The sequence below is a fragment of the Podarcis gaigeae genome, assembly GCF_964106915.1.
Source record: "Podarcis gaigeae genome assembly, chromosome: 5".
Taxonomy (NCBI): domain Eukaryota; kingdom Metazoa; phylum Chordata; class Lepidosauria; order Squamata; family Lacertidae; genus Podarcis; species Podarcis gaigeae.
In genome coordinates, this window is record NC_139681.1 from 32,649,759 (window position 1) to 32,674,213 (window position 24,455).

The following is a 24,455-nucleotide window of genomic DNA, read 5'->3' on the forward strand; positions in this document are numbered from 1 at the left end:
CAGTCAGGCAACAGCAGGACTTTTGCACTGCATTCCCCACTTCCTCAGAATCCCAGGGCTTCATGAAGCTAAATTTGAGGGTGTCAGTATTGAGAGGCAGCCAGCTGCTGTTCATTAGTCAGCCAGTTTTTGCAAGACTCGTACTTTTGAGGCAGATATCACACTTCTCTAATTGAAAGGCTGGCCCTAGGTAACACTTTTCATTGAAAAGTTTCTGCTTATGAATGGCTGTAGCCAAGTAAGAGCATCACTCCAATGCCATATGTTAAGCATTCAGTAGACTGTAAATATTGTAAATGGGACCTGGTGTATGGACTGCGGATACCAGAAGTTATTGCATTCTGAAGCTAATCGAGTGTGGACCTGACCACTAATTTGAGAGACCACTGGGAACTCCATGTAAGAGCAGGATGTCTTGTTCAATAAATCAGCATTAAAATTCATCTATATTGTTACTCTTGATAGGTAAAAATTATGCAGGAAATCATCCTCATGTTCCTGAAAGAAGAAACGGGAATAAATGAGCAAACTTTTATGGCAATGATGATGGAGATGTCTTTGTTTTGGTGAAGAGGGATGGACTTCCTCCTAAAACAAGATCTAAATGTTCTGATCCAGATTTAGGTTCACAAGAAAATATCCAAGAAAATACAAGCCATTGATTACTGGTATTCTTCTCCCATCTGTTGGGGGAAAACAGGTTCTCAAAGTGAATGGCCTATTGCATTATTCAGTACTACCAGTTCTAACACAATAGTTAAAGGTAACGTCAGCCTATCTAGCAAGGACTTTGTGATGATCAACAAAATGATGGATGTTGAAGGTCTCTTGGTAATTATTATATGCTATATAATTATTATATGCTATATAATAATTCACTACAAATCCAATTATTGTCCAATACAGTGGTGCCTCAGGTTAAGTACTGAATTCGTTCCGGAGGTCTGTACTTAACCTGAAACTGTTCTTAACCTGAAGCACCACTTTAGCTAATGGAGTCTCCCGCTGCTACCGTGCCGCCGGAGCCCGATTTCTGTTCTCATCCTAAAGCAAAGTTCTTAACCTGAAGCACTATTTCTGGTTTAGCGGAGTCTGTAACCTGAAGCGTATGTAACTTGAGGTACCACTATATTCTATATTTCTATCAAGTTTTATTTCTTCAAGGAGAAATGTGCTCAGCTCTGGCTTTTGCTATCCTCAACCCCACGTTTTCTTACTGATTCAATATGGAAAAACACACAACACTGCAGCTTGATATAATCAAGATCTTTATTGATCTCATGGTAACAGCAACCATTGGTGAGAGTGTTTTCCCTAAACACCTGTTTCAGTAAAAACCAGATTTGTACAGAAGTAGCCCAAGGATTGTTCAGACGACTTCTGTTTTCTTTTAAACCAGGATTACATTTAGACAAAGACAGAATATGGAGGGTGAGGAAGGACGTGTTCAGTAAATAGGAAGGAGTCAGGTATAACCAATTTTTTAAAAAAAAATGTGTCAGAGACATTCAGTAATTTTATTGGCAGCAGCCTCCACACTTTTCCCGAGGAGGCCACAAAAACCCAGAAAACAAGCTGCCCCACAAATGTTAATAATTCTTCTCCTGTCTTAAGGTGAAGAAAGGCACACTGGATTACCATCCTGCAGAGATGCAGATTGACATGAGAGAGGGAGATTGCAAGAGGAGGAAGGGAAGTCCTGTTGTGTTCTTGATGTAAACACAGACCAAGATGCTGATGAAATCTTCCACATCTTATTTGACTCGCACACATACTTTTTATACCTGGTTCCTGCTGCATTTTGGGATCAAGATAAATTATCCTTGGATGTTGTAAAGCTGGTTTTGTGAAATATATGCTCTGCTAAACCAGATATTCCCTATGATCAGCCCTAAGTAAAATTTCTCCCTGCATTAAAAGTATCAACACAGTTCTTTATTTCTCTAAAAATTCATATATATATATCTATATATATTTATATATATTTGTGTGTGTGTGTGTAAGCATTCACCCACATACATATTTAATTTTTGCACTCACCCTTTCTCCACACAATAGATTTATAATTTTCCACAGTTACCCAATTTTGCTGATGACTATCAAAAGCCAATCTTTCAACCTCTCAAGCTTTCTGTGCAGCATAACGTCAGGATGAAGGAGACAAAAATAAAAGAAAAAGGCAAGCAGATCATTGCCACACAGAATGTACATAAGGAGCAGCTAATTTCTGTAAATCCATTTTATGAACTGTTGCAATCAAGTTCAGTTCACAGAATGTCGCAGGGGCATAAACAAAGTTTACTTCTCAAAATGCCTATCAAGGTTTCCTATATGAACTCTTTTCCCATTATGAACAATTACCGAAATGCAGAAGGAAATTATTCTCCCAGCCCAAAGAGAGAAAGAAAAACTGAGTTAAAACTAATTGCTACATCAATCAGCCAAGTACATTTAGAGAGAAATAAAATTAGCACAAATGAAAAAAAAGGAGTGAAACATCTCTTCATCTTTGACGCCAAAATATCCCAACTAGAAAACTACTCCAGAATGTTTTAGCACAGTCCTGAGACCCAAAGTGAAATACTGAATATAATCAATGGCTAACTATACTAGTGGAAATAAAACAATCTATTGAAATTTCAAGGACAGTATCATCAATGGTTGAGAGGCACCAGAAATTGCAAAGAGAAGTATCAGGGCTACAATGGCAGTGGACAGCAGGAACCCAAGGCTGACATTAGAATGTCACTCCCCGGTGTGAAATTGGTGCTGGTTGCTTGAAGGGATCCAGGACAAGAAATGGCCTACTGATGTGAAATCTCAAACCTTCCATGGGTCTCTTAAGGAAGCTAGCATCCCTTCCAGTGCCTTAGTTGATTTACAATGGTAAATCCCACTGGCAACTTACATCCTATGTACACAACCAAATACCATAGAATGTGACACTTAAAGTAATAGTGACTGTGATTTTTAATTGGGGTCTGGAAACATTTTTCATTGGTGGAAATACTCGTACAACTTGATACAATGCTGTGCTAGTGATCTTTGGTGACAGTACGAAGAACTCCACCACTGATTTGGCCAACTTTTCCAAATGTGGTTTCTGTTCAAAGTCAATAAACGTGGTCCTCCAGCATAACACAGAACAGATTCCAAGGCCACATTTAAGCATCCATTATGTTGCTGTTAGTTCAGTATGCTAAAGGTGTTACTAATACAACAGAAGTAAGTCACAGTAGAAGTTAAGTACTTGAGTATCTTCAATTCTAGTCTATGTCACAAAAACTGGTGATCTGTATGAGTTGGTGAGCTACCTATCAGGATACCTATCATGGGGGAAATTAAGCAAAAGTGTAACTACATATTCCTGATAAGACTCCTGATTCCAGACCATCACAATCATCCCCCTTTAAAATGAAATACTGACTCGGTTCCCAATCTTTCTACTCCACTCAAGACTCATCCGCACCAAACCCTTGGTTGCGAAAGCCAGCTGGTGGTTCCCAAATACAAAGGCGTAAGAACGAAAGGCTTACTAAAGCGACAATTCTTGAGGGCTGTAAGGGTTCTTACAGGTATAGCAAGCCCAAATGTCCAATTTTAGCTAAGGGCCAACAAAAGCGCTCTTTGAAAACTGGGATCTGACTTGTTATTGTAACAAGAAACTCACGATGCAAGATTTAACGTAGAAACAAGGACAATCAGGTGTTGGAGCTTGAATATTCTTGTTTTGTATAGGTAAGGAAGGGCATTGGAAACATAAGGCATAGTAGAGGCTCAGGCCTCCTGGCACATTTTCCTTTCAGCGGAAGTTATGTCAGAAAGCTGGAAGTTTAGAAGCCAAGTTGAAGCAGAAAACTGCCTACTCCAACCACAGGTTTCAGCCAATGTATGCACTACATTTACCATATTTTTTTTGCATGGCGTTTTGTACATGTTCTCGGTTATCTCAGAATGAAGGCACACCCAAAATGCATGTTATCTAGGTATTTCTGGCAACATGCCCCCAAATCACATACCACTGTGGCATGTCATTGGGTTTCTTTTTCAGTGGTGGTTCCCCCTGCCCCACATCAGATGTCTCTTCATAACATCACAATGTTTGAAGCCACAATTTGCTTCCTTACTACACTAGGCGATAAGGGCAGAGCTATATTCCTTCTTCCAGGGTAGCCTCATAATTCCCAATCTTCCGATGCTGTATTAACTAGTGGCCCTAATGTACTTTAATCAAAGGCATAGTAAAAAGTATCTTACAATTTCAGCACTAATGGGGTGGGGTGGGGGGAATGTTTGCAAGTGGGGTAAGCAAGAGATACGGTTCATGCTACAACTCTCTTTGGCTTTTTGCACACAATGTCTGGGCTCAGACACAACTGTGATGTCCCTTTACTGCAAGATTGCCTGGCCATCCAGTTTGGGAGGCAAAGCACATTTCTGGCCTCCAGAACAGCCACAGAATACAGACATTGGCCATCCCTGACTCATCACTTACTAGTGTGAATAAAGACAAGCTAATACAGACTGATCAATAAGGCTGTCAAGTGATTAAATAAATCTTAGCGGATGGGTAAGTTTTAGTCAGGTAACTAATTAAAACTGCATGTATTTGCATATACAATAGCTTTTAAAAAAAAAACAACCCATACCAAATAAAGGGTAACATTGCCTTAAAAGATATATTACCCATTTTCTCTCACAAATGGAGGGGCGGCTCTAAAATGGATGTTTTCACTGCAATTTGTAAGTGTACTTGCATTAAAATTTATTTTTTCAATCTACTGTTACTTTTTTCTGCTGACCAAAATGTTTGATAGACTAAATATTGCAGCCCTGTTAATCTAAAGATTGATAAGACTAAATATTGCAGCCCTGGTAATCTAAAATGACTGGTATAGATCAAGAGTTGTCACAGCAGCACTTGGGAGTCTCAGCCAGCCAAAGATGCTTTTCAAAAGCAAGATAAAATGAAATCTAAACACCCACCATATAGCTTTGGTGGTGACATTGTGAGGAAGACACAATATAAGAAATTGCAGTTTTGAGTTTGCGGGGGTAAAAATACTAACTTGCTGTCGGGTTCTTTTTTGTTAACTTTTTACTCACTCAGCCATCAAGTAGAAATCTTTCAAGTAACATCATTACAGCATAAAAGCCAGCAGCAAACATAATTTTAAGTGACTGCCGAGGGTTAAACACCATTCCTCAGTGCAGTTGCAGAAAACTGCACTGTTGTTGTTGTTTTTAAAAAAGTGCAACTTTCCATCTTAGTATCTTGGAATCAGGATTAATAGTAATGGGAAAGGGCATGTTAGGAGTGCCTGTGTGTTCTGTTGTCTTAAAATGGCAAGCCACTGAATATGTACTTGTGATTGTTCAGTCAACACAACTTATAACCTGATGGGGAATCGGTTTGATCTCTTGCATAAACCGGAGCACCACTTGGAAGCACAGGATGCAGCAAGAAGACTGTACAGAGAACTGCAATTGCACGGGCATTTAAAGGACTCTCCCCCCTCCTTCAAACTAGACAGGCTGCTGTGTAGGCTTAGTGTTCAGTTGGCTCGGCTCAGCACTGCTGTATGCCAGAGAAGTGATGGACACAGCTGGCAGCCCAGGGCCCTTTCATATAGCTCCCCCAATCCTTATGCTGTGTTATCTCAGCCCTTTTCTTCAGCATGGAGCAGAGTCACAGGCAAAGGGCTTTCTGCCATCTCCCCAGAAGGAATTCTCTCCTTGGGCAGCTTGGCTACTCACTCCCCTGGGCAGGCCAAGCCACAGGCAAAAAGGGACTGGGCAACCGAAATGCACAAGGGGGTTAAACCTCTGGTATAGCATCTGCAGAGGAAAGGCACCAAGGAGCCCTTAGCTCATTCAACTCTCAGAGCAACTGTTGCTGGCCCTTCAACCTTTGTTCCATCAAAATGATGCTCTCTTAAAAACTAAGTTGTTCGCCATAGGGAAATAATCCAGGAGATGCTAGCAACCTTTCTTCTTTCATGGCCACGACTGAACCACCTGGCTGGGTATTAAAATAAATGTAAGATTTATTGGTTTCTTTGTGGTACTCATGCCAGGGGTTGGTTTTTTGGGGGGAGTGCCTTACAAATATCTACCAATGTATCCTCACAACAACCCTGTGAGGCAGGAGTCTATTGTCCCCATCTTAACCAGTGGGGAATTGAGGCACAAAGAGACTTGCCTGGAGACATGCTGGAAACTTGCTGCAGAACAAGAAAGAGAAATATGATCACCTACACTGAACTAGTTAAATAGCCTTTCTTTCCTTATCTTTGTCCAAAAGATTATGGAGGCAACAGCAGCAGCAGCAGCAACTGAACTGATTGTGATACATAGAAAGCCCTGATGCATTTCATGCTAACTTTCTGTTATGAGGTGGAAGGAATGGTACTACCAAATGTCTTTCGTAGTATGTAACCCCTTGGAGATTTGGGAGAGTGTGCAAGTTTGAAGCCATTCCTTTAGTCTACGAGAGTTTCTGAAAAATACTATTAGAAAAGTGGGTGTCAGCAACATCTGAAGTACAGCCCTTCTCCTCCATCTCACCAATTAACAGCACATTCCTAACAATGTCAACCCTGAAGTTAAGTCCTACTGAATTCAACAGGGCTTACTCCCAGGTAAATAGGGTTACGACTGCAGCCTAAATTGGCTTAGGTCATAGACAAATCCGAGTTCCACTACTGTCAGCACTGCAGAGCAAACGGTCTCTGTTCTGCCTCATCAACAGAAAAGCCGACGAGGTTCCAGAAACAACTGCTGGCAATTATGCAAGAGGAAGGATGGAAATCCAACTGTGCCCTGACTCTGGGCTGGACTTAATAGTGCACTTCAGAACTACCCTGACCAAAAACAAAGCAAAATCAGGAAGTTTTGCAACGCGGCTAAAGAGCATCCCCTCTGCTTATCACAGCTTAGTTCACTTTTTCACCACCACCACTTTTAAGGGTGTTGCCTTCTCCAGAAACATTGGAAGCAGAGCCTATTCCTGAGAGATCAACAGTTACAAAGCAATTTTGCTCCTATATTCACATTTTAGTGCAGGCAAAAAAGAAAAAAAAGAGTTACTAATCCCTCCCTTTTAAATCACAAGAAAAGATCTTTGCCAATTTATAGAAGAGATGTTAGGGGCAGAATTCTATTCCAAGGGATGAGTTCATGTGTTGGAAGTTTTCTCTGTTACCAATGCCTATTCATTTGTGTTCAGCTTAACTCCCAGGACCGATTCAGAAGTTACAAGTATAGCGTGGCTGCCACTTTCCCTGAGGCTGGGGTACCGTGCTACAACTACCAAGCTACAACCGAATGAAATCCTTTGGGGGAAATTGCCACATCACACTGTGACATCCACTGTGGACCGTACAATCCATTCATCCCATTTGCAAACACTACCAGAGCAGGATGAGATCCTGCCCCAGGAAAAAGAGGCCGCCACGGCATACTGATACCCAGTGCTTTTTTTCTTTAAAAAATGTTTAGGGGTACTCTCATTTTCCTACTCATATTGAAATACTGCCCCTCAATGAGGCCAAACGTAGATTCACAAAATGTTTAGGGGTATGTGTTCCCCTGTGCCCCCCCCCCGAAAAAAAGCACTGCTGATACCATATGAACCGCTGCAACCATCAACCGCTTGGTACCTGGGAGAAGGCTGACATCTAAGCAAAGGAACCTTAGCAGCTGTCTTCTTGAACACGCTTTTTGTGTGTTCCAAGCCCGACTTACTTCCAAGTAAACATGCACAGGAGCATGATGTAAATCAACCTACCAGCTGTGCATAATAATAAAAATTGTTTGCAGGGAGGGAAACCTAACATACCTGGCATATGATGCACGCCATGTTTCATAAGCAGCATCATATTCAAAACATTCCTTCCTGTTATGTCTCTTTGGCTGCCTGCATGTAGGTTCTGCTAGGTACTCACACTAAAAATAGTCAGATTAAAAAAGGTTTGTTTTACTCGAGAAAATGGGTTTTAATGGATCGATCTAGCCAATTAAACGTGACAAAATATTGCAGCCTTAGGGAGATGCATTTTTACACAGTTCAAGTTATCAGCTAGCACCGCAACCAAGGCATGAACTCATCCACTTTCACAAGGTAGCCTGACTGCCTTATAATTCCCATGATGAGTGGGCTCTCTCCCTTTCAAGCCCAGGCAAGCAGTTCACCCATAAGAATCGAATTAAATGAGGCCATCAGCAACTAAAGGGTAGCTTGCTCACCCAGCTGATTTAGTAATGTGTGAATTCAGGAAATGTGCAAGAAGATGGGTGAACAGGATCACAGCTGGGTGGTTTTGCTCCAATAGGCTTACTAACTTTTTGATTGCCCGCCACCCCAAGTCACACATCACGAAATCAGAATGGCATATTCCAACAGCCCAGTAAGTAAATCTTAGGGTGTCCCAAGCTTATGCAAGAGCACTAGACTCTTGCGAAGCCTATTCTAGTCAAGCACAGCCAGGGTGTTTCAATGAATCCTTTTGGCACAATAGTAGACTTGGAAAGAATCCGGCAGATGTTAACAGCAGCAAAAATGGGAAGAGTAGACTTGGAAACAAACAGTCCAGAGGACCATCAAGTATGGTATTAAGTCAGAACGAAATGTGGTTCTCCTTTAACACTGATGGATTCAAATTAGGAAGCTGAAGAGAGAAGGGTTGTTTTTATGAAATGGGGAGTTTCTAGCAGGCACTAGGAGGAAATATGCATGATTTGAGTGGTGGCTCTTTCTAGGTTTCTCACCTGTTCTACGCAACAGGATGGGAACCTATAATTTGGAAAGGCGTCACAGCAAAGCCCTTGTACAAGACAGAACCCCACCAAGTGCCGAGATATACTAATTAGTAAGGAGAAACGGAAGAATCCGAGTGAGTGCACTGCACACACAAATGAAAGATACACAGAAACAGGTTACCAAATGGGATTAAATTGACAGCAGTTAAGGGAGAGGAGAACAACGGCAGTGTTGTGTCCCTTCAAGCATATATCCACCCCTTCCGTGGCCCCTTTTTGTGGTGTTGTTGTTGTTTGCAATAATTATCCAAATGCTGATGGAAGCCAAGTTCTCGCGTGTGCATGATTTGATAAGTTGTCTCTAAAGTGCGAGAAGCCAAGGGACACTCCTTAGCTCTATAAATTTATCATGGGTTTCCATTCAGTCACAAACCAGGGATATGAAAGGGTTAAAAACAAAAAGTGTGGGGGGGGGGAGAGCGAAGGAGGAGGGGTGAAGCATTGCATGGCTAATGGGAATCGAGGGGAGTGGGGTAAATAGTCCTCTTATCCTTTGGCACTTCAAAAGCTGAAGTGAAGATTCCAGTGGAAAACAGCTTCTTCTTCCATCCTTCAGTTGTTGATCCTGTTGGCCAAATCAGATGTGCACAGTTGATCAGGAGTTGCTGTCTCCCCATGGTTGCCCCTCATGGAAGATCAGATGTCCATCTCAAACTGAGCATCATCACCTGGTTGAAGGACAAAGGACGCAAGTCAGTATGGGGTGGGTTGAGGAAGCATCACACATGTACAATTTTAAGTGTCCTCCTAAGAGACAGGGGGATTTTCTCTGTCAGCCCTCCATGACATTTGAGGCAGGCCTCATTAATACATATAGGAGACAGGGGTGTGTGCTGTTCAGATTGTCATTGTGGGGTGCACACGTGTGCACAAGTGCATTAAAAAATAAAACAAAGTTCCTTCTAAGTAGGAAAACAGCACAGCAGAAAGGATTGGTCTGGAATAGTTTCCAGATAGAGTATGCAGCTGCTGGTGTTTATATATGCATGTATAAAATTCATAATGTGGAGCAAAACTCCACATTTTGTCACTTTTATTTACACACAGAGAGAGAAAGAGAGAGAGAGAATTTAAAAAATACAAAAAACCCAACAATCCATACAAGTCTGTATATACTTTTTGTATACTGAAGTGGTACAATTTATTCTACATCCTCAAGATTGTGCTACTTCATTCTAATGAAGCGATGAGGAAAATGTGGCCCTGTGGACGTTTCTGGACCACAACTAACCACTGGCCATGCTGGCAGAGGCTGATGGGAGTTGTAGTCCATCAACGTATAGTAGGCCTAAAGTTGCCTTAACTTTACAAGGCTTTTCTTCCAGGGATGGGGAATACTATTTGTTTTAGTTCATTCATTGCAAAAAAGAAAAAAGCGTATCACTTACATTCTTTTATTCCCCCCCCCTTGCTTGAAATAACGTGTTTCTCTTTTGTGATTGGTGGTCAAACCCTCCTCTTTTATTTTTATTTTTTATCTTGGCTCCAATTTCCATCCCATGAACCCTAGCCACCATAGCCAATGATCATGGATGATGGAAGTTGTAGTCCAACAACTTCAGGAGGGCTGCAGTTTGACAATCCCTTTTCCAGGCGCCAAGTGAATACCTTTCTATTTCCCAAGACTAGTCAGCTAAGTTGCTTTTTATTCTTTGTTTCTGCTGTTCTATTTTTAAACTTCTGCTGTTTACCAGTTTGTTTGATCTGATTTTGTGTTACTTATTGTTATCATCACTGAAGCAGGGGACATAACTTTAAGTATATACTGTACTTTTCCGTGTATAAGACAATTTTTTTTTCCATGTAAAAATCACGCTTAAAATGGGGGTCGTCTTATACATGGGTAGTGCATAAGGTGGGCATTTGATTGGTTGCCACTGCGGCTGTCAGAAACTATTGTGCGTGTTACTGGTTGCTATGTCAATGGGTGCTGTTGATTGACTGATGCTGCAGCAAGTGTGCAGATGATTGGTAGCTTCTGCCGGTGAGGGGACAGACAAGAGGCGGATTTAGCGACGCGTGTGGGTGAGCAATATTCGACAACCCCCCCCCCAAAAAAGCTCAACAACTCTGTGCCATCTCCCCCCATTTTCTGAAACTGAGTCCCCCAAAATAGGGGGTGTCTTATACACGGGAAAATACGGTCTACAGTGCATACATATAGCATGCTCTATATTTATGTTTCTGGAGTGAACTTGATCACTATCTTCCTGATGATCATATGCCTGTACATCACAAAATCCACACATTTTTTACCCTATTTAAATACAAATACCAATAACTCATGTTTGGGACCAGTCAAATCATATATTAAAATGAATGCCAGATGCCACTGGCCTCATTTTCCCCACTATAGGTTTGCTGTCCAACTCCCATTTAGGCTAAATATATGCTTGTAGCCAATAGTCCTAATGGATGGCTTGAAATCTAGCTCTCCTAATGGATATTTCATGCTCCAGATAGTCTATGTGAGCAAGTTATGTTATCAAAACCACACGGGTGTGGGGAGGTGGAGATTGTGTCAGGAAGTGGGGATTGTGTGACCTACAACCTCATACGTCCAGACTTGAATTTTCACCACACCATCCAAAATCCAAGACAACCTTCAGGTAATTCACCAGTGTTAAATAGTTATGACAGAACAGGAGGCAGTTTCCTGTTTGTCAATCAACTTATGCTTTTACAGAGTTTTTAATAGCCTAAGGGCGATAATTCAGCATACGAGCAACCCACACAAGATCAGTGCAACAGTTCACTGAGTCTGCGCTCCATACGCAGAGGCTCCTTAAGGACAAAGTAAAGCACTATATCCCACAGCTTTGAAATAAAAAGATATAAAAGCTGCAGTGAGGAAAGAAATGACATGATTTTGAAGCAAAACTTTACGAGACCCTAATAGTTGATCATGGGAAAGTTATACAACAAAATGTGCCTTCCTTCCAGCCATGCTCTTACCAATTATAGGCTTCCCGTCATGATTGTTCAGATTGTTTACTTCCACTTTGGAATCCTCAGTCATTGTACCAGGGCTGGTAACTCCTGGGATATTTGGAAGGTGGCAAGGAGGAGTCTGAGCCATGGGAGAATTCCGGCGATCTAACAGAAACTTGCGGTCATAGATGATTCGGGTACCTGGGGGCGGAGGAAGAAGATAATTGGCCTATCAGAATCATTTCCCAATAGATGAGGTTACAAACAATACTCATATAATAACTCAAGTAAGGCCCAAGTCTTTATATACGATAGATTCCTGCATATTAGGCAACAGGGTGTATAAGACGACCCCCCAAATTGGCAGCTGCCAATTTGGGGGGTCGACTTATATGCCCAGTCTTATACGCGACAGCTTCACTGGGTAGCGGGCTCCGCGCCGGGGTGAAGCTGCCCGGTGAAGCTGCCCAGCGATGCTAAGCCGGCTTGGCATCGCTGGGCAGCTTCCTCCTGGTGCGGAGCCTGCCGCCCACTGTCGCTGCCCAGCGAACCCATACCCAGCGTATAAGACGATCCCCGACTTTTTAGAGGATTTTCCAGGGTTAAAAAGTCATCTTATATGCCGGAATCTATGGTAAGCTCATCAGTTTGCTAATTAATTTGCTGCAAATAATAAACTTATTTACAAGGGAATAAATCCCAATGAATAGGGCTGCCATACATCCAGAATTGACATCGGGGTGAGGGGATTTCCGAAAGGTAGTGCTTTGTTCTAGATCTTAGGCATTTCAATCAAAAAATCATGTTTATTGTAAAACAACTCGGGGGTTCATCTAAAGAAAGCTCAACAACTTATGGGAACCCTACCATTGAACGAACTAGGGCTTAAATCTGAGTGGACAGACTCAGAACTGTACTGCAAGTAGAATCAATAGACTGCCATTTTCACGCTGAGTGGGTATGGCTCTTTATTTTCTTTTTAAAGAAACAGCATTCACTCACTATGATGCATGGATGTCAATTTCCTAGGAGAGATGAAAACCTGTTTTCTCATCTATATATTCTAAAGATGACACATCTGACTACATGTGTAGCATGTAGATATAGATGGGGACTCCTCATGCTGCTTCCCTGCAGTCCTGTTAAGGGTGCATGTGGTTTTCATATCAGTTCAACAGGAAGGGATGCTGAGAGGCAATGTGCCTTGGAATACCAGGTGCCGAGGGCAACACAACAGGGGAAGAGACTTGCTTTAATGCCCTGCCTGTGGTTTCTTGGTAGTTTCAGACATCGACCACTGAGAGAAACAGCACGCTGGACTAGATAGACTTTGGTCTCAAATCCAGCAGGGTTCATGTTCTAATCTGAGATGCCTGGCTAACTCAGTTGGTTAGAGCATGGTCTGATAGCGCAAAGGTCGCAGGTTCGATCCCCATATAGGACAGCTGCAAATTCCTGCATTGCAGGCGGTTGGACTAGATGATCCTCAGGGTCCCTTCCAACTCTACAATTCTATGATTCTATGCATACAAGGAGAAAACAGAGAAGTTTGTGTCTCTGACCAGGGTTCGAAACTAGCAGGGCGCCAGGCACATTTTGTGCCTAAAGATTCTCCATTTGCGAGCAATTCAAAAAGTCTAGCTGCCATTTTTTGCATCTGGTTGACACTCAAAGATAGATAATATACTAAGGAGTTTAACAATAAAGAGTAGAGTGTTTTGAAAACCGAAGTATGGTACCAATATTTTCATTGTAAACACCAAATTAAACATGCATTAGCCATGTCTGCTAAAAATGTGATAACAATGTATCATGTGAATTACGTATTAATTCATGCTTATCAAAAGAATAAATAGTGCTGCTGACATCCCCCCTCCCCCAAAGTGGCGACCAAACATTCTGTTTTGGCGCCCACAACCCAGGTCCCGGAAGCCATTTGGCTCCTAGCTTTTCTATCCCAGTTTCTAACACTGTCTCTGACAACATGTCACATAACAAGAAAACTCTGGTGCCTGTATATTTACAGGAAATGCTCGTGGCCAACCAAACAAGCTGTTCTTCTCTGTCACCACAGAGCTCCTTTCGGAAGGCAATATTATGAACTCTGCTTCATTTCACAGTAAGAGCAGAGCTGTAATCTGAACAGCAGTACTGTATAGTTTAAACAACAGTTATCTGATTGTTTGGTTTGAATGAAACCCTAGAGGCACCAGTCTGGAATTAATTCCCTCTGTATGCAAAAGGGAGAAAAGTGAGGCAAGGCTGAACACTTCAGAAACAGGAGGAGACTTTTAAAAACTTAACAGGGAGGCAGGGAAGCACATGGAACACACTTCTATTCCAAACCACCCACTCTCCATATCTGGTCACACTTCTTAAATCCCATCTTCATCATTTGGCTAAATTCCTGTGATCTGACCATCCCTCCCATTAGGGTTGCTTTGTTTTTGTGGAGCTATACACCTGAGCCTCCAGTTTCCTTTTGCAGTCAGTAAACAAAATGGCTTGAGTGGCTGCAGAAGTACTACAAACAACCCAACTGTGTCTTTTACTGTGGCTTGGGCCCAACACAGGTAAGCAACTGCTTCCTCCCTTACGATGAATCATGCTCCACTAAGATTAGGAGAATGAAACCCTTATAACAGCACCGTTTGTGCACATTCCTAGGATGCAGAGGTAATACAGAAACTGAACAACCCAGGCTTGTAAACAACCACTCGGCCAAATCAGCTGTGAAAGGTAAGCAATATTTCTAAAGGAACAGCAAAGGAAACTTTTGTAAACCAGACAAGAATTGTTCCTCGCACTGCCAACCTTTCCTTCAGGCCACAAATGCTACAAAACTGACTAAAGGTGGGTATTTAAAAGGTACACAGGATCAAGGCTTGAGGGATAGCAACTTTTGCAGACCTATTTACAAGATTAAAATAACACGCGCAAAATCCTAGCAGCTTTTTAAGAGGAGAAAATACTGGAAACGTGTAAGTCGTTTCAGTTTAAGAACCTAGAAAGAAGGCACTTGAGGTTTCCAGCAACCACCTGTTGCTGTCGACATTTAGCACATTCCCAGGAACCTATTCTCTCTGCTTGGTAGCCTTTTTTCTGCAGCTCTCCCATTTTTTTTACTCTGCAGTATTTATTCTAAAAGCAGCTTACAATAAATCAGAACCCCAAACTCCCCATTTCTGCAAGAGGAAAAGCACAGCAAGTATAAAGAATTACAAGAAAAATTATGCAATTTATACATTTTGTTCCAATGGCTGGACTTGAGCTCAGAGGTTTCTCTGCTGAAGAAGGAGTAAAGGTAAAGGGACCCCTGACCATTAGGTCCAGTCATGGCCAACTCTGGGGTTGCGGCGCTCATCTCACTTTATTGGCTGAGGGAGCCGGCGTACAGCTTCCAGGTCGTGTGGCCAGCATGACTAAGCTGCTTCTGACGAACCAGAGCAGTGCACGGAAATGCCGTTTACCTTCCCGCCGGAGCGGTACCTATTTATCTACTTGCACTTTGACGTGCTTTTGAACTGCTAGGTTTGCAGGAGCAGGGACCAAGCAACGGGAGCTCACCCCATTGCGGAGATTCGAACAGCCAACCTTCTGATTGGCAAGTCCTAGGCTCTGTGGTTTAACCCACAGCACCACCCACGTCCCTTGAAGAAGGAGTAGGGGCAGGCAAAAGCATGGCCAGGAGATATACTGTATTTTTCGCCCTATAGGACGCACTTTTCCCCCTCCAAAAGTGAAGGACGCACTTTTTCCCCTCCAAAAGTGAAGGGGAAATCTGTGTGCGTCCTATGGGGCGAATACAGGCTTTCGCTGAAGCTTGGAGAACGAGAGGGGTTGGTGCGCACCTACCCCTCTCGCTCTCCAGGCTTCAGGAAGCTATCAGCAAGCCTGGGGAGCCCGCAGGAGTTCCTGCAGGGCTCCCCACGCTGCGGATAGCAGCCTGCCACCCGGTGCGCAAAATGCCCTGAAGCAGAGCACCGCGCGCTTTGGGCAGACATCGGCCAGCCCCACAAGCTCGGGGGACAGCGGGGAGGTGCAGCGCCGCCATCCCACTGTTCCCCGATCTGGTTTTGGGGGGAAATAAAGGATTTTTTTTCTTTATTTCCCCCCCCAAAAAAAAAAATTAGGTGCGTCCTATGGGACGAAAAATACGGTATCAGCCTTCCAGTACATTCCATGAAGATGTCTATTCTGTTGCCGAAAGGTATTCCCTTCCAAAGTTGCTAGCTGAGCCAGCTCAGTCTTGCAATCCAACACTTCGATCACATTTATCTTGGAAAGGTACCACTGAGTTCAAGTAGTAGCTTAACATCTGCATAACAGTCATCATTATATGTGAAGGCACTGCAAGTGATGGAATTTAGACGCATAACTTGTCCAAAAAGTCTACTGGAAGGAGAAGGGCTGGCTAATAGGCAGCTCTGTGGGTTCTGTTATGTTCTCTGCTGACAGCAATACAACCAACAGATGCTGCGGTTGACACTGAGGAACGAGGGCGAGTTTCATAGTCATTTTTCTGGTCATTAACCTCATAAAAATACAGATACAAAAAGGAAAGTAAGCAAAGGCATTTGAAACTAAGAGGTGCAAGCTGAGGGTTAGAAGCACGTATTAGAATAGCTGATCCCTTGGAAATACTATTGAAAAAGAAGCTGTTAAATTCTACCCATAAATGAACTGAAGTTATACTCCATAATCTCCCCCCCCCCCAGTGTGGTGGCTTTATGAAACTCAAACTCGATATACACAGTATGTGTAAACTGTAGCTTTGAATAAGTAAAATAAAGTACAGGGGTAAAATATCCTACCCCACTATGGTCCAAGATAAACAATAATACTGGGAGAGAGATGAACAACTCGTTTGCAATGCTGCATTGCAATGTAAGGGTTTTCCTAGCCAAATCTGCCAGCTCACTTATTCCACCATCCCAAACCGAGATCCAAAAAAAGCAGCATAATGCAATTTTGCCCCCATTTTCATTGTTCATTTCAAATGTCTCACCCATGGGCGGGCTACTTGGCAACAAAAATACTTTGTATCCTGTACCAAAAGAAAAGCCCCTCTTCGTGTTTGAACAACAGAACAAACACAAGACTACAAGCTCAGGGGAACTGAGGTCAACAAGAACCATTCTGATACTGTAGCCTACCTCTCACCCCAAACATGCACCCAAAGTTTATTTTTATGTGCTAGCTTATCAGTTTATCTCTGCGCCTGAACAGTCTCGGAACTCTGGGCCCTTGATCTTGACCGCCTCAAGCAAGGCAGCAGTCTGAAACTAAGAAGTATTTGCACACGTATCTTGTGTTTTGCAGCTTTAATCCAGAGGGAATAATGAGCCTGAAGATTGAACTTGAAAACAGGGTGGTGAGGCCTATTGTCACTGAGCAAGGATTGCCTGTAGTGATTATAAATTAAAGGTCTTCTTAGCAGCTACCTATGGGGAATAGGGGAGAGAAGAAACTACAGTGGTACCTTGGGTTAAGTACTTAATTCGTTCCAGAGGTCCGTACTTAACCTGAAACTGTTCTTAACCTGAAGCACCACTTTAGCTAATGGGGCCTCCTGCTGCTGCCGCACCGCCGGAGCATGATTTCTGTTCTCATCCTGAAGCACAGTTCTTAACCTGAAGCACTATTTCTGGGTTAGCGGAGTCTGTAACCTGAAGCGTATGTAACCTGAACCGCATGTAACCCGAGGTACCACTGTACTGGCACAAGGAACAGTCATTGCCTCTCCAAAACACAAAGCTAGATATGCTGTTGGAAAACCCTAATGGTTTATATTGATTTTTTATTACGATTGTTTTTATCCAGTGGCAATATTCTTCAGTTCTTGGAAAATAAGCAGGCAACTTGCCTGAATTGGGGGGGGGGGGGGGAGACGGACACATACACTGTGGGTTCGAAGCTTTCAGCCCACAAGGCTCCTAAGAGGCCTGCTGAGAGGTTGCTTTTCAAGGCAGGTTTCAGCAGAAGTGTTAATACTTGAACATTCATGTCTCTTTGCTCCTGGAACCCATCTAATCCTCACCGTCCCCGTCCCCCCCGTTGTTGACCTGGGCAACGTTCCAGTGTCCATGGCAGGTAGTAAGGCACACTCAGTGCTTTCAAACGAAACAAAACAAATTCAGAATGAGCATGGGATTTGTCTTCTAACAAAACAGAAGAAACTCTGTATAAGCTGGGGAACCAATCCAAATGTTGCTAAATTTCTGTGTTTTTTGCCCCTTCTCAGTTCCTCATGACTGCTGGCACTCCTAAGAAGCAAGCTGATACTTTGTCCTTCTAAGTTCCTTCTCCTTTACACATCTACAGCTACACTCAGGAGTAATATTCAGTTTCTGATGCTTGCTATTTTGCTCCAATTCCTGGAACAGTAGAAGTGGCCTAGCAAAACAAGGCCCTCAGGTTCCAAGAATGAAAATATGAATGTTTGGAGATCGTGGAATCATAGTATCATACACCTAACATTGTTTTCAAAACCAAATGCAGTCAGGCCAGCTTGATGTGCAGGCTCTGTCCTTTTTCATGATTATTTCAGTGTAGGAATGACCTAGGCAGATTCAGTAAGATGGGGGTAGGTCAACCAGTTTAGCATGGCTTACCTTAAAAAAAAAAAAAGAAGGAAGGAAAGAACCCCTTTGTCCAGTAAAGAATTTTAAAATGATAAAGCAAGATATTGTATTTGTATGGATTTCTTACATCTTTATAGACAAGTGATCCCAAGTATGCACTTTTACTCAAGAATGCAAGTTACCTTGCTGGAACAGAGCAAGGAAAACCTAGCCCAATTTTCCTACAGAAATCCTCCAAACCAACACTAGAATCTAGTGCAGCCTTACCCAACTCAGTACGCTCCAGATGTTTTGAACTACAACTCCCATCAACCCCAGCCAGCATGGCCAATGGCCAGGTATGATGGGAGTTGTGGTTCAGCAACATCTAGAGGGACAGAAGTTCCCCAAACCTGTTTTAGAGAACAGTAATGTTATATATGATCTCCCTTGATCTGCATGAGCTCTACGTGTGCACAAATAAAATCTTACCATTATAACTGAATTAATCACTGGAGGACATTTTGTTCCAAGTGTAGAATATTAAAGGCTATTTTAGGGAAATGTATGAACGTGTCACTGATTTTAATTAGTTAAATCCCCAATCACTGCAAATTTGGATCAAAACAGAATAAAATAATTGCAACCTGAAACTTTCTATGCCAGGGATGGGAAACCTCAGGTCAGGAGCGCAGATGCAGCCCCCTACACCTCTCTACTTAGCTTCTGGGGCTCTCCTCATAGCAACCCCCACTTGGCACCCTCATTTTTGCCTTGCAGGAATGTGCCCTTGAGTTCTGATAATGCTTCTTACTTGCCTGGAGCAACGATTTGTGGGGGGGGGGGGGAGGATAAGTGCATGTTGAAACTAGTACAGTGGTAAAATTTACATTATTTGCTCCACCCACTTTCACCTCTGGCCTTGCCAACCAGAGGAATGTGGCTTCTAGAAGGGTGCTGTGAAGGGGGTTGAGATGAGGTTCCCACCACTGTTATATGCATAACACCCCTTCTTATTACCTTCATTCAGCAGGCAGCCTTCGCAGACACACAGGACAGCAAATTACCATGTGTCAAAGAAACAGATGAGTACTGTCCAAAATCAGGAGTAATTTGGAATGATTGGATTAAAAGAGGAAAAGCAGAATACACAGGAAGCAATGAGTTCATGAGGGAAATCTACTATTGAAAAAAGGAAAGCTGCAAATCCTTAAGAAGGCCTTCTGAAGGCTCACAGGTAGCCCCGTTCCAAAGAGGCACAATTTTAGCTGCATGCAAAGGTAAAATGAAGCACCTTTTTTAAACCTACAAGCCTGCCAGGACTCACCAAAGTGGGAAGCAGGAAAGGCTGCAATTCTGTGTTATAAAAGTTGGGTGCCTCCCCCTTTCTCTGCCAATTGGTGGCAAAAGCCCATGGGGTTCCAGGCACTCTCCCAGGGTCTGTGTTCCTTTGGAGAACTGAGACATAATGGACTGTTGTAGCTTTAAGAAAGATGGTTTATTCACCTTCATTCTGCATGGAGGGAGTACAGATCTCACTGCACAGTCATTTCAAGAGAGGCTTGTACACCAGAGAAGCAAAGTCCTGGAGTGCAAGACATCTCTCCCTGTCAGCTTTGCAGCCAGCCTGCCCAAAGATGGATTCCAATCTCTCTTCCTCCTTCTCCTTCCCAGAACCCCTTGCAACCAAGACTCCCTTTTCCTGACATCCCAAACACACAGTTACCTTGGCAACCTTCCAAACCCGTCTCTGTTCACACCTCAGGGCAAGGGGGAGAAGGACAGTTGTCTTGCATTGCTAATGGCCCTCTATGGTTTCTTAATCACCCTAGATTGGCCAGGTAGTTTTGCATAGACTAGCCCAGGAATTCCTCTGCAGGTTCCATTTCTCCTTTCACATCCCGAATCATCAAAATCCTACCATTTATCAATTTCTAGGGTTTAGGGGGCCCACAATCTATAATGCCTATGTATGCACAAATCAAAGTAGCATGTGGGCATGACATGAATAGCAGCCAAAGGCAGGCATGAAGGATAAATTGGGAAGAGAACAATGGTATGGATTTGGCACAGTGTCACCATTTAGTTTATGAAGAACATTTTGACACCTTAAACTTTAAGGCTTAAGGACTTGAAAGATTTGTGTCACCTGCTTTTGAGGTCCAGATCCAACTTTGTTAGCTGCAATGATTCTAATGCCATGAAAGCCACATGCCACCATAATTTGCAATTCAGCATTTCAAGCATATATAATGAAAAGAAAGGTGGACAAAGCTGCTAATGCCTGCCTTTTTAAGTGGCTGGAAACTAAACTAAGCTTCAGGCCAAGTCCTAATGTCTAGGCTACAGAGAAGCAGCAGGTCCCAAGCCCTAGACATTGTTTTCGTCTTGTCTTTCAGAAAGAAACAGCTCAGAATGCAGGACCTACTTCCACATTTTTCAGCAATGAGCTTTGGGCTGTGAACCAGGAAAAGTGCAATGCCTACCCAGCTAGGGGTGGGGGGAGGGGAGTGAGAGAAACCCTGCTCTGTTCTGTACATAATCTCAAACCAGCTCTCAACCAGTAAAATGAGGAATTTTGCTTGCCTTGCCTTCATACCTTCATTCTGCCAGTACAGTATTCAATGCATGTAAAACGCCACAGAATACAGCATTTGTAAATTATTCAGGGTGGAGCAAAGGAGTTTATTTTACTATAGGGCCACGCAGGAGTGGCAGAGACCCTTTATGCCTCTTAAAACATACAAGATCGCAAGGGGCTCTGGCGCCCGAGCCTTTTAAATTTTAAAACAAAGTCATTCAGGAAAGCAGCAGCAGGCCGAATTCCCAGGGACAGGCCTGAACAGAGGCTTGTGCAAAACGTGGCTAGCACAATCCGTATCCCCGCTAGCTCTGCAAAAGGGTTATCCTTTCTTTTGGTCGGGATCCCTCGATCTCCCTGTCTTGGGAGGCTGGCCGACCCCTCGGCGGAGCCGGCGCTCCGTCTCCCTGCAGGGGCTGCAGCTGTCTGAGAAATCCCCCGCCCGCCTCGGCGCTCCTCCCCTGCTATTGTGCAACCGTCACGGGCTTTTTCCTCGAGGCTCCTGGGCCTTGTTTACAAATAACTCGCCGCCAGCAGCCCCGCGCACCGGGAGCGCGGCCTAGCTAGACCCGGGTCGGCCCAGGAAAACGGCAAGGCAAACTAACGACGGGAAGAGGGGCGGGGAGACAGGGAGAGAGGGAAGAGCCTCCCCGTTAGCTCTGGGGGCAAACTCCCCCTTCCCCACCATGCTTTACACCAAAGCAGCTTCCCCTTTCGAGCAACGAGGGGGAAAGAGAACCGCCTCGCCGCCATGCGTCGGGGCGCGCGACAACACGCGTCTTTCTTGCGGGCGCCCTGCAGACCCGGGCAGAGCAAGGCCCACCGAAGGGGGCTTCCAGCATATGGCCTGGAGACTCAGCGACTTAGCTTCCCAACTTCCTCCTCAATCTTATTAAGGGGGGGGGGGGGAGAGACAAAATTACACGCCCACCCCGCCGCTACATTTATGATTGACGGCCTCGCCTCTGGAGGCTTCCTCCCCCTTTTTAAAGCCTGGCTGGCCATGCTCGCTGGCGCCCCTGCGACGTCTCCTTTTCTTCCTCCCTCCACCCCGACCTATAGGGCGCCCGCGCCCCCTTTTGCAATGCCCGCGAGCAAATGCACAACGGACAGCTCTCGGCAAGGCCCGTATGCATCAAAATGATGAGGCTGATTATTATTACTGCTCTGATGTTACCTCCGGGCGTGGTGGAGAACAGCGTCCCCCCGGGCGTGGTGCAATAGTCATGAGGTAGCTGCGAGGAGTCGTTGATGAGCACCGTCCGGGTGGGAATGGCGCGGCTCTGGCTGTGCTGGTGGCCGCCGCCGCCGCCGCCGGAGGAGGACATCTCCCTTGCTTCTATTGTCCCGGGCTGCGGGGAGGAAGAGACGCGAAGGGGCTGCAAAGGGAAGCGGAGGAGGAAGGGGGCGGCGGTGGAGCAAATGCACGCAAACACACACACGGAAGGAAAGCGGGAGGAGGAGGTGGTGGGGGCGGCGGCGCTGCTGCGCTTCCTCCGCGGACGAGGCTCGCTCCGGCTGCGGGGCGCTTCTTGTCCTCCGTCCACCGCCTCCACCGCCACCTTCTCCCTCGGCCTCCGCCAGCAGCAGGAAACGAGGGGGCCGCCAGGGGAGGCGGGGACACGCGGCGGCGGAGGAGTGGCCGGGTGGGAGGGTCGTGCTGGCTGTTGCTGCTGCTTCAGGCAGGAGCGGCGTGTCAGGGGACGGAGCGGTTGCTTGGGCGTGCAAAAAAGCCTTAGCGGGCTTTCCTCCCGTGTAAACACAACGCCTGGCGTCGGAGCGAGAGGGCCGGGCTCCGCTCGAGCTGTTTTCTTCGCCTCCCAGGAAGGCGAAGCTGGCCTCGTGCTCTGGTGCCACGGGCAAGCCCTGCTGGAACGAGGATCTGCGATTGCTTCTGTTATATTTCCCCCTTTTTTGTTTTGTGATGGCTCTGTACTCCAACCTGTTGTTGATCGTATCTTTTCTCTCCGTGAATGTGTCAAATGCTTCTGCAACTGAAAATCAATAAACCAAAAAAGAAAACCGAAGATCTCGTTTACATTTTTTGATACTGCGCACAACTGCTGGATGAATTCAGGCATAGGAGCAAACTCCTAGGGGCTGAGGGCCCTTCAGAGCCCCCGCCCCAAATATTTGAGGGGGTCGAGTCGCCCCCCAAAAGTTGCTGGGCATTGCCATTCAAATGGTGTGCATATGCCACATCTTCTGAGTGATTATGTGGGGTGGGGCTTACCTAGCCCCCCCCCATTTTACTCAAGTTGGCACCTCTGAATGCTGGCATCGTTTGGTGGCTCAGTTTTGCACATATTGTAAACAACAGCCAGCTCCTGTGTGTCTGTCATATTTGTGTTTACTTGAGAACAGCAATTTAGGATTGTAGTCAGCCAAGTTTTTTCTCAGAACAGACCCACTGAGATTAATTTCTTTAGCAAGGTTCATTAATTTCAGTAGGTCTGCTCTTGAGTCAAACATGGTTAACCACCACCCTTCTGTGGGGCAGGGATAACAACCATGTGCTTGGCAGAAAGTCCCCTTGAGCAAAGTGGGGATTTACTCAAAAGTAAGAAGTAGTCTTGGGCTCTATTGAATAACATCAGATTTTGAAAAGATCCTTAATAGAGCATGAATGCAGGCTGGTTTATTTATTTTTCTCTATTACGTAATTCTTCATCACCACAGGTAAAAAAGAATGAATGTTTCTTTTGGCACACATGGCAACATACTTAATCACAAGGCGGAAAGTCAAATGTACCGGATAAACTTTATGCTCTTGACCTTGAACAAGGCAGTTCTAGAAAAGAAATCATATTTTGCTGGAGAGTAATAGAAACAAACCTGTATATCCTGTGTCACACCTGGACTCATTGGTGAGTTTAAGTGTACAGTGGTACCTCTGGTTAAGAACTAATTTGTTCGGGAGGTCCGTTCTTAACCTGAAACTGTTCTTAACCTGAGGTACCACTTTAGCTAATGGGACCTCACGCTGCTGCCACACGATTTCTGTTCTCATCCTGAAGCAAAGTTCTTAACCCGAGGTTACTATTTCTGGGTTTGCGGAGTCTGTAACCTGAAGTGTCTGTAACCTGAAGCGTCTGTAAACCGAGGTACCACTGTACCTATGCATAGGATTAGCCTCTAACCGAGCACAGAAATCTGCAAATCTGCTTCACACTAACAGTGCCCCGGTCTTATCTGGAATGAGCTCTCATCCAGTCCCAAGGTCCGGAGAAGTAGAGCTGTGTGTCATCAGCATATTGCTGACAACTTACTCCAAAACTCTAAAGGTGACATGATTTCTAGCTCCTGCTACCTCCAAGGAAACAAAGCAGCTTTTTGTAGCATGAAAAATCGCTGAAGGGAAAACAGAATTGCCAACAAAATCAAAGTTTTCTACCATTAAACAATTTAACCGTTCCCACATTCCTTTCCCACCTTGCAATGTAACCTTGCAATGACTTGACAAGTATTTTGACACTTGAAACAGAACTTTTTATTTTACTGTTGTTTTGTGACATTAAGAACACGAAAAGAGCCATTCTAGATAAGAGCCAAAGGCCCAC

The 24,455-nt window shown here is 44.3% G+C and overlaps 1 protein-coding gene across 1 annotated transcript; it reads right to left on the minus strand.

Annotated features, from left to right (window-relative positions):
• Positions 1-1,251: 1,251 nt before the first annotated feature.
• EIF4EBP2 (eukaryotic translation initiation factor 4E binding protein 2) lies at positions 1,252-23,005 on the minus strand. The gene is made up of 3 exons (XM_083740034.1): positions 22,073-23,005; positions 11,776-11,952; positions 1,252-9,488 (listed from the first exon to the last, which is right to left on the minus strand). Exons 1-3 carry the CDS (start codon positions 22,974-22,976, stop codon positions 9,457-9,459), a joined length of 1,113 nt encoding a protein of 370 aa, XP_083596160.1. The 5' UTR covers positions 22,977-23,005; the 3' UTR covers positions 1,252-9,456.
• Positions 23,006-24,455: the final 1,450 nt, after the last annotated feature.